We start from the raw sequence: 17,114 nt of genomic DNA, 5'->3' as shown, positions 1-17,114 counted from the left end.
CAAAATTGGACTAAAGATGACTGGAAGCGGGTAATCTGGTCAGATGAATCAAAATTTAATCGGTTTCAGTCCGATGGTAAGCAGTATTGCTGGCGCCGTAGCGGGGAAACCATACAAAGACACCATATTAAAGAGACGGTGAAACACGGTGGGGGAAACATCATGGTATGGGGCTGTTTCACGTGGTGGCAAGTTGGGCCATTGCAAAAAATTGACGGAATAATGAGGAAGGAGGAATATTTGCATATTCTAAAGACTCATCTTCCCCATTTTGTTGACATAGCCGCTTATCCTGAAGAAGAAGTAATATTTCAACAGGATGGCGACCCCAAACATACGTCCAAAATTGTGAAAGAATGGCTAGCTGGGCAAAATTTCGAGGTAATGCAGTGGCCCGCTTAAAGTCCTGACCTCAATCCGATTGAGAACTTGTGGTCAATCGTGAAAAGACGGTTAGGACAATATCAAAGAGCCCCAGCCAATACAGACGAATTGGGGCGGCGTGTACAGCACGAATGGCAAACTATCCCGGCTGAAATTACACAAAATTTAGTAGGAAGTATGCCAAACCGTATGAAAAATGTCATACGTAATAAAGGTTTATGGACAAAATACTAAAAACATACTCCATCCGTACAATTGGTGGAAGGTGCAAAATTGAGTACATAGAAGTTGTTTTATTCGCTTATTTCCTAGAATTTGCTCCTTTTTGTTTTGTGTTATTATTTATTTTACTAAGAATTGAATAAAAAATTAAATTGAAAAAAAATTTTGCGAATTGCTTTATTGTTGTTACTGTTATGCACTTGGAAGTGTACGGAGTACAAACATGTACTCATTTGTGCACCCCACTGTATATGCTCACTCAAGTAGGAGAGAGCCAGATTACGAACGTTGCCGAATGCGGGGGCCGATTGTGCTCTTTGTCGTTCATTCCGCGCTTTCGCTTGCAGTTCAAGCAAGGTAACGGCGATTGAGCAAGATAACGACACATTTTTTCGTGCGTGCGAATTATAAGACGTTATCACGTCAAAACCTAGTATTTCTGCCATGCAAAAGCTCCTTATAAAAAAACATCTGTCGTGCGGAGGCGGCATAAAACTATAAGTCCTTCCATTTTTGGAAAAACATAAAGACGCACTTCACAAATTCTTCTGCTCCCTACAATGGTGTAAGCGCCAAATATATAGGGGAGGGGGCCCAGTTGTGACGCGGGTTTTGAAAAAAATTAAAATTTTTTCCTCAGTTCCGCAAATTGAAAAATGAAGAAGTTTAGCATTTAACTATTAACCAAACGCAACTTTTCTCCAAAGAAAGTATGTTTATTTGAGTTACTCAAAAAATTTTGGAACAAATTTTTTCAGGATAACTTTTTTTAGGACAAAAAAAAAGTGGCCCAGTTGTGACGCACCTCAAGAAATTTACTGGAAGTGAGAAAATATGAAAGGAATGTCACACCAATTGTTGTGATTTATTTGATTTATTTATTTTGAAGGCTTTCAATGGCAAAAATAATGAAAAATACAAAAGAAAATGTCCTTCAATGGCCATAAATGACAACGATTTTTATTCATCATCGTCATCTAAATATTCCTAGTCGTCGTCCACGTCACTTTCGCAGTGTTTGCAAGTGAAATAACTTGCCTGCATGTTGGCGCACTTCAAATGAACTGGACGCTTGCATACGTTGCAATTGATCGAGTTGGCAGTTGGTTTTTTTTAAACAACAACAAAAATGTAGGAATTCGGCAGTTCTATATGATCGTAGTGCAAAAAAAAGGTGCGTCATAACTGGGCCACCCGCTGAGTCACAACCGGGTCACGATGCTATTTTGTGTATGACAAGCAAGTTTTTTATAGACACCACATAATCACATAAATCCATATAGAATCACAAAATATACGGCAAATACAATATTTTGATGCATTACACTCGCCTTTTCACTGTTAATTTCACAAAATTTTGGTACTTTGAAAAAAATCAAAATAACTTTTTCGCACGATTTTCAACACGATGTTTGGTGCGTGTATACACAATGCGACTACTAACGTTGGTGTCTGCACAAAAACTGCTGAACGTCAAACGAACATTATTGGCAGGGCTCAAACTGTCATTTTCATACCGCATGTCAAAAATATTTAGCTGCGTCACAACTGGGCCCCCTCCCCTACATATACAGGTATATATGTATGTAGGTATAATAAATGGTTAGCTAAAATAATAGCTTTGATGTGAATATCTGCATATGAAAATTTTCGTCTTGAATCGTAATACTTGATATATGTAGGCTTTTAAATAGAAATACGTATATTTTTTATTATTGATTTTAAATTTACCCAAATCTTTATTTCCAATTTTCACCAACTTTTTCAGAGCAACTTTTCAATTGGACGCTTGCCATATAATTGTCGTAGGGTTTATATGTTAGATTTTGGTCTTGCACGGCAGTATACCACAGGAACAGGTGAGGTACGTTGCCCCCGTGCCGCAGCTGGATTCCGAGGTACTGTTCGATACGCATCGATAAACGCTCATCGCAATCGTGAAATGGGCCGCCATGATGACTTGTGGTCTCTATTTTATATGTTGGTCGAATTCGTGAATGGTCAGTTGCCGTGGCGCAAAATTAAAGATAAAGAGCAAGTAGGATTAACAAAAGAAAAATACGATCACAGAATTTTACTCAAGCACCTGCCATCTGATTTAAAGCAATTTTTGGAACATATACAATCGCTTACTTATGCCGATCGGCCAGACTATGCTGTAAGTATATCTTTACATTAAATTTATAAACATTTCCTTAAAATTTCTGGTACGTTCGTATCATTATTATATGAGGAATTAGATTATTTTACCCTTAAAAATATGAGGTTAAGTTTTGTCGGGTTTAAGAATAGTTGAGAAACCAAAAGGGACTCGTCTTTGGGACTTATCTTCTTAATGGTTAGTTAGTTGGTTAGTTTCGTAGATGTAACATTTCTACCATTTTTAGTTATTTCCTGATTAAGCCTGTTTTAAATAGGAACCTACCTTATGTCTAAAGTAGAATATTATTGGGATATCTACAGTTTTATTTGAGTTGTGGATGGGCTGACTGAAGAATAGTTGCAGGGGTTTCCAATCGGGACATAAAATAACTTTTACAGAAACCAATTTAAAAAACTCAATTAGATATTGTATGAGCAGGCCTTTGCGTAAAGTTATTTCGGAAATATCGGCCGGGGGTTTGTCGCAGTTGCACACGGACATTGAATAGTGAATAAGTTATCTTAATTTTATCCAATATTATATGCATTGATTGTTTGATTTGGCCATTATTATGACCAACTGAAAATTTCAAATAATTTTTGTAATTTTCGTATATAGATGTTGATCGGATTATTTGAGCGCTGTATGAAACGGCGTGGTGTCAAGGAGTCTGATCCATATGATTGGGAAAAAATCGATGCAGTTAATGCAACTACGAGTCAAAATACCAATACTGTGCAAATGCAGGTTAAAAACGAGTTCATACACGGGAATATCACACAGATGACAATTGCTGCATCCAACGCTAGTGGGACTGAATATGTAAGTTTGTTTTTATTTAATAAGACCATTACACAAATTTTCACTCATGATTTCAGATACGGCGCCGTAACGACATTGATACAGCACTAATGGTCTCAACAGAACCGGTAAATATTAAGGAAAAGGTATGAGAATTAATCTTTGGAATATATATTTTTAAATGATTTGAGTTCTTAGAATAGAAATGAAAACCGTTCAAAATTGCCTTTGAAGCACAGTGTGTTATTTTTTTTAATGTTAGGTCGATAAAAACTGCAACGCAACTCCTCCTCATGTAGATGGTATTTTGCACAATATGAGCTCATGCAATCAAAACAGCGCTCATAAGGCAAACCCTGTAAACCCAACAGCAATTACAGCTTCCGTTAATGCTCGCGCTGTCAAAATAATCGAACAGCCGCCAGATCTGAAAAACCAAACAAAGTTGCCGTCTCAGCACCTAGTTATTTCCCAATCACCTTCAATCCCCTCGACTGCACAAAGTGTTGCTTTTGCCACAGGTGCAATGAAAACATCATCAGCCGTAACGCCCTCTAATCGCGGCGATGTCTCGGTAGTGAGCTCTACACCACAGATGCAGACACTTAAACAGCATCAACACCAAAAGCAGTACAATCAGCATATTCAAGGCAATTTGCACGCTCAACATGTACCTAAAGCTTCATTCACATCAGCGGAAAATCAAAATTATTCTTCGCCTATTCACGTATGTACAAAATCATTCATTCCTAATACTTAGTACACTTGCAACAGAGTATGAAATTCAAAGGTAAAATATAGTAGAGTAGAGTAAAATACCCAACTACACAATTCTATGGTAAACTGGTAAAAATCAGCAACGAAATTAACATAGCCAAATACTACAGTTTCTTGTACTGCGTTAACACTGAAAAATATATATACTCTTCTTTCATGTTTTTGTCGTATATAATTTTACAAAACCTTAGTTCTATCGGTTATGTTTTTAATTGGTATCGACGATGCCCTCTAATGGTTCGGTCTGGCATCGCAGCATGTTTCAGCTGTAGTTTGTGTGGGTATGTGAAGAGGTTGTTATTGCCTTCCGGTGTTTTTTCAAACGAATGAACATGACTGTCGGTCGATGTTGATTCTAGATAGAAAATAATTTAATCAACTAAAATATCCAGTTAATAATGGCTCTCGTCATATACGAGTGGGTTTGCTTGAGTCCGAAGTCCATTACTAATGTAATATAAACAGTTTTTTCTAAGAGCCGATAATAGCAAAATGGCATTCGTGACAAAGCATCTGTACAGTCGTGTAGATTCGTTCTGAAGAAGTACCCAAAATGGACTAATTCAGATTGCTTTCACACTTGTGATTGATTCCACTCTCTGTCTCTGGCAGTTAATTCAACACCAACCAACCGATTGCCCTTTACGAAGTGAACAGTCAGTGTTAATTGTTATTTAGTAATCATATGTCATATTGGTTTGTCTTATAAATAACACGCCCAGTTTATCTTCGATACTTTTACAGCCGTATGGTTCAGCGGGATATAGCATTTGACGAGTACTGTGATTGCTTTTGTGCAGTTGATCAGTTGCAAGAAACTGCCGAAAAGAATACTCATATCATTGTTAATCGTTCTAGCTATAATTTTGTGTACATATTATATATTTATTGGTGTGGAAATAACTAATTAACGTTATTAATTTAATTTCGCTCAAAGGCTGAAATTGTTGGTTGTGAAGAAGAGGTTGGAGCGAATTCAACGTCGTTAAAAGCCTGTTTGTACAAAGATGATGTACATCTGGTTTTTTCTACAAGTGTAGCAGATGAGCAGCATAATTATCAGATGACTACTGACATTGAAGCCGGTTTAAAATGTGGTGCTAAAGATTCATCAAGAGGATGTAGCTCACCAAAAAAACTTCAAACTGCCTCAAGTCTAGAAGGAGCCAAAAGCGAGGAAATATCTAACTTAAATAAGAATATGAATGCAACTGAACCACTCATCAAAGGTATGCGTTATATGCTCGTTTTAGTTTTTTTTTTTTTGATTGCATTGATATATAAAATATTTTGCGGAAGAAAACATATTCTCACCAATGTTAGAGCTAGCCGAGCATGATACCTTGTTTGTATAATTATTCGCTTTTAAGTAAAATGATAGAATACAAGATTGCACCATTCCAATGCCGGGGCGTCAGTACAGAAATAAAACAAACCCAAATAAGAAATAACAACAAAAACAAGTGCAAAGCAAGGAAAAATACATTTCGTGGCTTTGTTATCATTCGTGTTTTCAGAATTTGAAACGCGACACTTCATTTTTATTATTTTATTTAATGTAGAAATCGCCATGTTCACTAATTGATTCACAAACAAGTAACTTACCACACAAAGGTTTGTTTATTCTCTGCGCTGATGACACTTCTTCTTTCAAATTCGCCATAAACAAAGAAGCAGTTTGCGGATGGCTTCATCTTTGTACTCTCTACAGAAGTTAGTGTCCAGATATTGCTCTCAATTTCTTGAAAGCATTTTGGATTGTTTTGTTAATAAAGGGTTTTCAAATAACAGGTGTTAGGTGTTAAACAGGAGAGATGATTAACGATTTTTTATGGCCGGATTTGGTTGGTATTGATCTGGACAACGTTTATTTTCAACAAGACGGCGCTACGTGCCACACAAGCAACGAAACCATTGACCTTTAACGGAAAAGTTTCAGGAAAGTGTAATCTCTCGAAGAGGTGATCACAAGTGGCCACCTAGATCTTGTGATTTAACACCTTGTGACTTTTTTTTGAGGCCAAGTGAAAGAGAAGGTCTACGAAAAAAACCCAGTGTCAATTCAAGACCTCAAAGATGGAATTCGTTAGGCGATCCAGGACGTAGGGCAGCCACTTTGCAATTCGGTTATGGAAAATTTCATGCAAAGGATATTGTCCTGTAAGCGTGGTCATGGTGGGCATACCTTCCTCTTTATAATGAAATAAACATTTGATCATTTACATTAAAAAATAGCATTTTTCTTTGAATATCAAAATAACACCTCTTATTTAAAAACCCTTGAGTTATTACAAGTTTACTGCTGATTTATAGTATGTAAATTTAAGATTAATACACATATTTTAGTTTTTCCTTATTAGATTGGATAAATATTCCATCGCATCTCACGGCATAAAATTCTAAAAAGTAAACATTTTAACATTGCGGGTTAAGCAAACTCGGCTTACACAAAGGTTAAATTAGCTGTTTCGGCATGCTAGAGTAAAACAGTGTGAAACTTAATATAGTAAAATATACACACTGATTTAGGAAGGGGAAGTGAATGTGGGAAGTCGCAGAACCTCATGCCGAACTAAATTATTATAGTTATAAAAATGTGTCGAATTTAAGTTTGACAAGTTTTGGCCAGTTTTTACTTCTGAGCAGCAATGTTTTTGTGAGAGGCATATGCAGATATACTTGAAGGTTTGCCTATAACTTGAGTAGCTTGGTATGACACGAATTCCAGAAATAAAAATGTATTTATAACATGCAAAATCTTAATACAACTGATAATTGTAACTGTTTCTTGTCTTTTATTAGTTGTTATTTTGTATGCATTCAAAATGTAAATATTTCATATCTCCGCAATTATTTTTATATCAATACGGTTAACGGAAAAATTCCAATAGAGGTCATTCTATATTGAATTTTGTCGTTTTATGTTTTGCCTTTTCTATATATTTTATTTTATTTTAAAGTACCCCCTATAGCAACAGCAAGTGTGTACGATCTTGTCATTGGTAGCGGAGGTCTTATATTAACAGAAATGGGTTCTCCACAGGACCATGATGCAACACCTTTTTCTTTCGACGCAACTACAGGTGCGTCCAAAGGCGGTGTCGCGGACATGCAACAGCATATTCTTGGCAGTCCGCGTATGCTTCACTTGGGATCAACTGGCGCATTACCACAACAGCAAACTATAAGTGTCCCACCTTCAAATCGGCGATCAGCAACCTCAACGAATTTGCGACCTTCTTTTGGCTCAGGTGGATCAACTCATCGATTCAGTAGTGGTGGAACGACACGAGGTAATAATGGAATTGGCGACCATTCTATGACTCAATTCGCATTGATAGACGATGAGAATGTCTCGGCGTTGCAACAAGTTACTAAAGGCGGAGGAGCACTCACATTGGCATCTCAGTGGAAAAGTCAGTTTGATGATTCCGAGGAAACCACAGATAATGAATGGAAACAAGAACCACAGGTAATACTTATCAATAGATCTTTATAATAACTTAAGATTCTTTTGATACTCTGGAATCAAATTTTAAGGTTTTAATCAGAGGTGTGCGTGTTTGGTTTATCAATGAAAAAATATATTTGCATACTTATATTGGCTAGAGTCCAGCACGAGTAAGCAGTAATTTAACATGTTAGTAAACTCTGTGAAGAAAATAATGTGGTACGTGCTTTAGTTTGGCAAACTGGATTTTGGGGATAATAATTAACTTAGGAAACGAAAATTTTTATTTTGATTTAGTTTTGTCTTTTGATGTTCAAAATCAATAATATAAAAACGGAAACCAAACCAAGATACGGTCTATATTCAGTAACGAAATTTGTTCGTCCATTAATGAATTGTATGGAATTTGTTGCAAACTGGACTATATATAAAAGAAAAAAAAAACAGTAGCCAAAACTTGCTAAATAGTTGATTACGGCTGCATGTTTGTGAAATAACTCTAAATGAAAGTTCAGCAATATCTTTAATTCATTCGATGTACTGAAGTCCAAAAGAGCTTTTTCATGGCAGAAATACACTCGGAGGTTTGCCATTGCCAAGAAATCGGAGCATTCACCCCGTACTTGGTTTTCGAGAAGCCAATTTTAAAGGTTTAAAAAGAAACTTCGACAGTATTCTTATTAGGAATATAAAATTGAATTTTACTTAAAAGGGAAGAACAATCAATAAATCCAATAATGATACGAATAATAAATAAGCACGATAGAATAGATCATCTGCTGTCAAGTGTTTTTAAGTCAATCAATAAACATCGAGAGCGGTACGATGGTTAAGGTTTAAAAAAGTTTAAGGATCGGATCGCAGAAAGCTGTCTGAACTCTCTCTTAAAACTGTAGGTTAGAGGGACCTATTTCGGTCACCAAATAACAGCGGCATACTCTAATCTCGGTCATAATACAATGTTTTTAGAGTGTGTGGGGTAGTAAATTCAGAAAAATTTCGGTGTACGAATACTAGCATCGAATATGACCGTTATTGTTATTGTAGCAGCAAAAACATTCCCCATACATGTACTGGGAGTACTGCTGGAGTGACAGTCCGGGTCGTTCCGGTAGAGCCAACTGTCGGAGGAACGAACCGTCTTAAGGCGTGGTTAACGTGGCTAATGAAATTTAACTAAGAATCGAAAATAACGTCTAAGCCTTTAATTTCTTCAACGGATTGCAGAGGTGACCCAGCAATACTAGACGAAGAATACAAGGTTAGGTAAGGTTAACCCGGCTGCCATTAAGTCATGCATAAACCTTTTGGGCCCTAGCGATACCAGATGGGGACTGACCTTTATTCAGATGTAAAGTAGATGTGAAGCAAACCTAAGCAGCGCAGGAGGATTTTTTGAGAGTGTCCTCTATATCTTCTCTGTGCTTCATGCATTTGTCGTTGCTAGCAACCCCTAACTTGTACGCATGTACAGCCAATCGATTATGACCTGTCAGCATACCTATGATAGTTCTGCAGTCTATTCGTGAAAGTTCGAATGGAGTCAGTTTTTTGTCGTTAGTTCTACACATGATTTTTGTAGTTTTGCATGTGGAAAGATTAGTCCACCTAACATCCGCTTGCTTTTGCATGCAGTCGTCCATTTCGATATATATTATCATATATTTAGTGGTTTTTGTATGCCGTTCTATTATTCAAAAGGTAAGTTAACAGCACTTTTAGCTATCTCATCAACTATGCCGTTTCTTTCGATGCCTTTTGTGACCTCGTACCCAATAGATGTGCAGTCTTCTGTGTGCGGCTAGCCTTTCTATGGTTTTTCTGCTCGGTGGGACATTTTTGGACTTAATACAATATAAGTTTATTGCTTTTATCGCTCTTTGACTATCAAGTAAATATTAATTATTGAGTTATTTTGAGTTTTTGTGTAGGCTGGCTTCTCGGCTTTTCAAACAACAAAAGCTTTCGCTGCCTAATCCCTAGTTTTCAATAGCAAGTACCCACTTCCACTCCGTTTAGAGTTTCTGTGTAAATATGAAAAGTCCTACGGCCAGGCTTCATGCCTTTGTGCCATCCTTCCCCTTCAATTGTAGTATGAAACCCTCTCTCCCAATTAAAGAGTCATGTAGTTTGTGAAACCTGTACTCCTATTTCCTATTGAGCTATGTCCGAAGGTTCTGTAAGTAAATATTCCAGCAGCCACTAACCCTACCGCGGATTTTGTTCCAACATTTTCCGTCGTAAGGTCAATAGGTGGTGTGCTAAGTATCATTTCTAGTACCACCGTAGGAGTGGTTTTCATTGCTTCTGTTATGCAGGGAGTCTGAATCCTTTCCAATGGCATTAAATATGTCAATTTTATTGTTGCAGTCCACCATACCAGGGCTCCATACAGCACGATCTGGCTATTGTCGTGTAGCACCAATGCATCAGTGAGGGCGATAGACACCTTTTTCGCCATTTCTTCAACATTGTGCCTCCACAGCAACTTACTCTCCAGTATTACTCCAAGGTACTTCGCATAATCTTTGAGATGTATTTCGTTGTTGCCTATCGGAAGGTTCCATGACGGAATCTTATACTTCCTAGTGAGAAGTATCATGTTCGTCTTTCCGCGTTTATCCCTTTTTTATACATTATAACAGAAGTGGTTACTAAGGAAAATAACTGACGTTTTAATTCGCAGTAAGTAACTAGGGATGTTAAATTCTGAGAAAGCACCCATTATTTGTGCCCAGTTCGCTGAGTTAAACGCATTGTTTTATCTAGTGCTACGATTGCGCAGCAAACACGTCAGATCTCATTTTTGCTGCTGTTTTGAGGGCAATGTTTGGTATCCCATCCAATCCCGAGGCTTTATTGTCCTGAATGCGTCTCACTGCGCTTACTACGTCTTCCGTGATTGAGAGTATTCTCACACACATGTTGTTCTTGAGCAGGGAATGGTGTATTGAGTACATCTTTCATGAGCATAGGTCATGTGGTTTGTAGTGCCCAGGGTCCTTTGACCGTCTTCATCACTGTCCTGTATGCTTTAGGGGTCCTCCTCCGCGCTATCGCGTAGGTTTTTGAAGCATTTTCGTTTGCTCTTCTTTACCGCTGTTCTCTATACCTTTCCCCGCAATTTCAGACATTTGACTCTAGCTGCCGCTTTGTCTTTATTCCACCAATATGCAGGCTCCTTCTTGGTTCTGCAGTATCTTCTGGGCATTAATGCATCATACGCATTTATCAACTCAGCGATCTTTTAGACTGCTATAAGTTTAGCTGTAGTTTGAGCAATCTTTGCTCCATCCCATACCATATTAAGAAGGATTCATCAAACTTCTGTTTCCTCCGTTCCCATTGTTGGGCCTTCTGAAACGTCTCTGATCGCGGCCAACTCTGGTCGTCAATGCTTAGGAGGATGGCGTGATGGCCACTATACCTATATACATCGCTTAGAGACCACTTTGTCGTGCGATTTCCCTATAGGCAAAGCTAACAACAATGATTCATCTGCCTTTGTCCTTTTCGTATGTACATACCTCTACCGCCATCAGCTCAAACTCGGTTACGCTCAGGCTGGGAGGAGCATAGCAGCTGGATATTATCCAAGTGAATCCTTGTTAAGCTCGGGCCATCTTTTTCTGAGTCATGTTTTCACTTCATTTTATTAGCGCAGATCGCAGCCATGTGACCAGCTTCCCCACACTTTCTACAAAGTCTTTCTTGTGTCTATTTCTGTGCATCGTGTGGCCATATGACCGTATCCTCAGATATTTCACGCTGACGACAGGAAACACACCCGATCTTCATTCTCTGCACTTCCAGTGCCTTTTTAGCATCCTCCGCTGATGAATGCTGTGTGGGGGCATTGTAGGCCGCCCTCATACTGCGAATCGTAGATTGCTCCGGCCTGCTTAAGCCACACTGTGTATGCAGCGCGTTGCCTATCTCAGCTTTGGTGGTTACCTCGTCAAGATCTTTGCATTGAACGGTTACCATATGCCTTTTTGCTACCACAGTCGGTGTTTCCCTCAGCACTCCTGCCACTGCTGTCTAAAATACACAAGTGCTGTTCCCCGTTTGCCTTTTCAACTCAAGTAGTAACTCGCCCGTGCCTGTTCTGCGGATCTTTTCTACCGGCTTCCCCAACAACTTCAGCGCTTCGATTTGCCCTTTTCGTTTCCGGTAATGACAATCGCGTCTGCCTTGGGACGTATGGTCGTCTTTCGCTTGCCTTTTTTGCTCTCGACAAGTATCCACTCCGCTCGTCTGTTAGGGTTCTTTTGGCGAAAGACACCTTTTCTTGGGTGCTGGTAGACTTAGGGCCGAATATTGCCTCTTCTTGTCAATACTCGCCCTTGGTCTTTCCGCCGACTGGGGAGTGGTCCCTTTGCTGCCTACTGTGTTCTTAACCTGCCTTGTCCGGGGAGGTGTGCCCTTTGGTAATTTCACTGCCTTATTACTGATGGTCTGGGTAGCCTTGTCTTCGCTTACAGCCGACCCGCTGCCATTTTGCTCCAGTACTATAAACGCCTTTGTATTTTTAATTGCGTGATCTCTCCTTTCAGAACTCTAAGATTGTGTCAATCTCGACACCCAGCTTTTTCATCTTTTGCGGTGGCATAGGTGGGACATCGAGGTCCTTACTATGTCACCGGTGCCCAGGGAGCTTGCTAGCGCTGCTGCTTTATTAGCTCCGTGCTGGGTTGCTGTGGTGCTAGTGGCATAGATGGCTTTTGGCGTTTTGTCGGGTGATCAAGGGAGCGCGTTCCCTGCGAATTGATTGCAGATAACCCTCTCCGGTTATTTTTCTTGTTGTCGCTCCTGTTAATGTTGGTCTTGTTGTTGTCGTCATCATATTTGTATTCTTTTAATCCCCCTTCCGGACCGCTAGCTTCGTCCGTAATGTGCAGTCACCTAATAAGCACCGTTGTTATCTGTGTAAAGCAGGGAGGATACGCAAGGGTTGATGTGGCACCCTGTAGTGGCGATGGATGTCGAACGTATCCGGAGGCTTTGCCAAAGGATTAGAAGCATTAGCCGATTTTTAATCTCGGCGAGATATCACTCTCGCTTACTGAAGTAGCCGAATACTTCAGTTGTCAGCCTGTGATCATGATCTTTGTTGTCATCGTAGTCTGTTAACATGGAAACAGCCGCTCTTACATGGGGAGCAGACGCTGACCAGAAAGCCGTCCACTATGAGTACGTCGCGCCTGGATTTTTGTCTGTTTCACCAAGCCCATGCATGTGCGCTCATTCTGGACCAACAACCGCTTACTATAAGACAGTCGCTGATGGAAACTAGGTGCTTACATTCGTTTATCTCTAGACCTGCGCGAGATGTCCATTGCTAGATCGTTTTTAGAGTGTTGTTCATCACTACTTACTACTTATAGCTATGTCATCTACATATAGAATTTCTTAAGTAGGTCTTCGACTTCAAGTAACCACAATAGTGCCGATAGTACCCCTTTGCGAAGTACCTCTGCATGCATGTTTGGTAAGACTTGTATCGTTCCAGTCTGCTCTTATCTTCCTGCAGGCTAGTAACTGATTTATCCATATACAAATAGCGGGTTGAACATTAAGTGACTCTATATTGTCTAAAATAGCATCTTTCGTCACATTGTTAAAAGCTTCCAAAATATCTAGAAAATACCCCTAGAGTATACTCTTTATATTCTAATACCTTTTCTCAGTAGATCTGCCTTTTGTGTAAGCGTGTTGGGCCTTGGATAATTTGCTCGGCGCAATTGTGTCTCTAGTGTAAGCGTGAACAATTTTCTCTAACGTTTTCAGGAGAAATGAAGTTAAACTAATGGGTGGAATTATTCCGAGTATAGAGGGTTATTTTCTCATGCATTCGGAATAAACACAACCCTCTCTTCTCTCCTCGAAACACCAACATAGTTAAACTCCAAACATCCTATGAATATCGTTCTTAACCATAGTACCACAAGATGGCTTACCTTTTGGAGCATTGCTGGGAAAATTCCATCTAGCCCTGAAGATTTAAATGGGTCAAAACATTGTATTGCCCATTCTATTTTGTTGGCCGTAATTAAATTTGCCAGGATGTCATACAGAATACCTCTTATTGGTTCGAGATCTATAGTGTCAGTACACCCTGTGTACCGATTAGGTCTTTTAGAGAATCCCTACCACTGTCAGACCACTGCTCGATGCTATCCGTTGTTCCTAGACTAGAGCCACATCGTAGCCGACTCCCTCTATGTTGATAAGGAGCTCGGCCGAAGCGTTTTTCCTTCTGTAGAGGTTTATTTCAAGGACCTTCAACATTTAGTTCCGGTACCTTCGCGGGGTCGGATACTTCCTTCAGCTCAACCGAGATCCTTTTCCAACGCATCCTCCGGCTTTACCACGCGCGGGATAAGCACCTTTGCTTTTGGTACTGAAGGAATGAAGCTGCGGTCAGCAATGTTAAGCGATGCCCCCTCCTGCAGGCCATGAAGCATTTTTACTATTTCCTTGATTCATATGAGCGTGGGGTCGTCCTTGCATTTTATTATTTTTATGCCGCTAAACCACCCTACTCCATCAAATGCTGACATGGGTGCATTCGGCTCTGCGCCCATTTTTGCGAAGAGGGTCTCCAGTAGCTTCATCTCCCCCACCTTCCATCGTTCCTGCGACATACGCCTGAGCATGTCAATGAGTCAATGAGTGCCACTATCATCAAGTATTTATTGGCATTTTCACTGGCTGCTGCCGCTGCTTTTGACCTTGTCTGTTTTTCTCTATCGAGATTTTTCGGCTTTGCCATCTCGTCTTTATACTTCTGCTTTATCGAAGATACTGAGGCTTCGCTTTATGCAGAGCGCTGTCTTTTCATTGCTAGTTCTTCCTCGATCCGGTTCGCATACTTCGGATCGGAGGCAGCAAATTGTGGGTTTGTTGCGTAGAAAGCCCGGCCATTTTTGATTTCCTCTGGCACAAGCCAACCGCTTCTCCTCCTGCTTCGTCAGGTTGGAATTGCTGCCAAATCGGTCGCAAACTTTAACCGCAGCTTTATATCCCGCTTTGACCTTAAATTTCTCTTTATCTGGCTTGATCATCGGCCTGCTCCGAGACAGCTTCTTTGGACCCTGCCGTAGAGCGTAGAAGAGCCTGTTCTTCAGCAGTGTTAACTCTCCCAACGCTTTCGTGGTCCGAGTCGTCTTGGATAATGGCACCTCCGCGATGAAGAGCGGTTTTTGTATGTTTGGCAGTAGCACTGCGACCACTGTAATCTGCTCCCGTTACTGTAGAAGTTTGGCCGCTGGCGACAGGGTTATAGCCTCACTTCCCACCGACGTTTGGGCTGAAATCCCAGCCTGAGTTGTTTCCTTCTGGACGAAATATGCCAAGTATTGGTTGATTTAGCAAATTGTACATTCAAAGATGAAAAACCGTTGACCTTTTTTGTCTTTAAAGGTCCGAAAAAATACTAAAAAATGTTATTCCCCAATTATCACATGATAACGATATCAGTTCAACGTCATTTAAATTTTATTGTATCAAAATCGGTTTTGTAAAACCGGCTATATCTGTGTCGCCAGCTCAAAAAACGTGTACCGTATAACGTCACTAACAAACTAAAATTGCGCGTTCATTCTTGAACGATTGAGACCTCACAAATACCCCTTCAAATCACCAGTATATTACTAGAGCGAACACAAAAATAATATCAGCAGCGACACCTTTTTTACGAGGGCGGAAATTTATTCCCAAACCCAATATTTTATAACTAATAAAAATAACTCTTTCAGTAAAATTAGTTTTTCTGTGGCAGCCACGCGCCGGTTAATAGCTAGTTTTAAATAGAAACAAACAAATGTCAATGCTTCATTTGAGACGAATAGCAATCGTGGGGTTAGTGAATTACGAACTTGCGCTTTCGAATATAGTTAAAGTTTATTTAGGTCTGATGAAAACGAATTAATATTTTATTCTTATAATTGTGCGGAACAATAGAAAAATAAATATATGGTTGCAAGGTTTTATGTGCCGTTCGCTATATGTGCGCAAAATTTATTAACCGTAAGTATGATAGTTTATCAAAGAAAATACCCAAAACGAAAGAGAATGGACTGGCTCTTATTGAGAGAGCAATCAAAGGAAAGTGGTTCAGTTTACACCACCGAATCATTCATTTAAATAATTTGATCAGCAATGAAAACCTGCAATACGGTGCTCTCTAATTGGTATTTAATTAATTATTTCTTATAGTAAATAATACAAGTTGACGCTTTCAGTGGTCGGTTGTCACGCAAAAAATCTTATGAAATTTTGCTGCTCGGCTTCATTCCATTTTTGGTCAACTCAGTTGCAAGTTAGTAGCTGAATAAGAATTAGTATATTTAATTATTTCCTTTCTAACTTTGTTATAATATTTTTCACTAGCTATTGTTTTTATTATTTGGCAATAAATTGAATAAAAAAAAATGTATGTAACGTTACAATTTAGTGTGGTTCCTAGTCGGACACAGATTTGGCAACTCTAATGAAGTGAAGACAAGGATATTCGTATAATTATTTCCTTTCTAACTTTGTTATGATATTTTTCATCAGCCATTGTTCTTTCTTATTTTCTTGGCAATTTATATGCATAAAAAATGATGTAACCTTACAATTTAGTGTCGTTCCTAGTCAGACACAGATTTGGCAACTCTGAGAAAATGAAGACAAAGAAATTCGTATTCCTAAAGATTTCGCGAAATACCATTAAAATAGGGCGAAAAATGAACATTAAAAAGTAAACTAGTGTGCAATAGTGCGAATTACCCCATACTGCAATTGAATGTAATAGCCGCAATCGCTGAAAATTGTTGAAATAGTTAAAAAATAAAAATTTTAACCTTTCCTGTGGCTGCATATAAAGTAGCAAACAAAACAAAAACTACAATTCTGCTAAAACAAAAAAATAAAAATAAGAAAAGAAAACTCACACCTAGCTGAACGCACAGAAATTAAAAAAAAATGTTGCATACTTTTATGCTGAAAATTATTTGCTTAGGGTTGCCAAAGGATAGTTTACAGCTCAAAAAAAAATGCAGGTTGGCCACTCCCTCCTGATTGGGCCGGTGTAAACCAAAAACAACAATAATTGCAGAACCTATTACAACGACAAAAAAAAATAAACACCCCTAAAAACACTCATTTGCAACAAATATTACAATAACAACAAATTTCACAATAGAAGCAACAATGGGCGAGCTCAACACCTCCCAAAAACATGGACCATCCCAAATTCTCAAGTAGCCCAAAATAATGTAAAACCAAGCGTAAGGAGCAGATTCAGCAGCTACAGCAAGAACTGTATTTGCTTTATAAGCAACAGGACCT

General features: G+C 39.1%; 1 protein-coding gene across 1 annotated transcript in view; it reads left to right on the top strand.

Annotated features, from left to right (window-relative positions):
• Positions 1–2,380: 2,380 nt before the first annotated feature.
• Positions 2,381–17,114, top strand: part of LOC129250863 (tau-tubulin kinase homolog Asator-like) — a 64,960-nt gene continuing 50,226 nt past the window's right edge. The window contains exons 1-6 of the mRNA XM_054890468.1: positions 2,381–2,764; positions 3,368–3,571; positions 3,628–3,696; positions 3,813–4,277; positions 5,265–5,556; positions 7,288–7,799. Coding sequence (XP_054746443.1) covers positions 2,423–2,764; positions 3,368–3,571; positions 3,628–3,696; positions 3,813–4,277; positions 5,265–5,556; positions 7,288–7,799 — 1,884 coding nt within the window. The 5' untranslated portion in view covers positions 2,381–2,422. The remainder of the gene's footprint in view (positions 2,765–3,367; positions 3,572–3,627; positions 3,697–3,812; positions 4,278–5,264; positions 5,557–7,287; positions 7,800–17,114) is intronic.

Source organism: Anastrepha obliqua, chromosome 6 (assembly GCF_027943255.1).
Source record: "Anastrepha obliqua isolate idAnaObli1 chromosome 6, idAnaObli1_1.0, whole genome shotgun sequence".
NCBI lineage: Eukaryota > Metazoa > Arthropoda > Insecta > Diptera > Tephritidae > Anastrepha > Anastrepha obliqua.
This window is presented reverse-complemented; position numbering and strand designations above follow the sequence as displayed.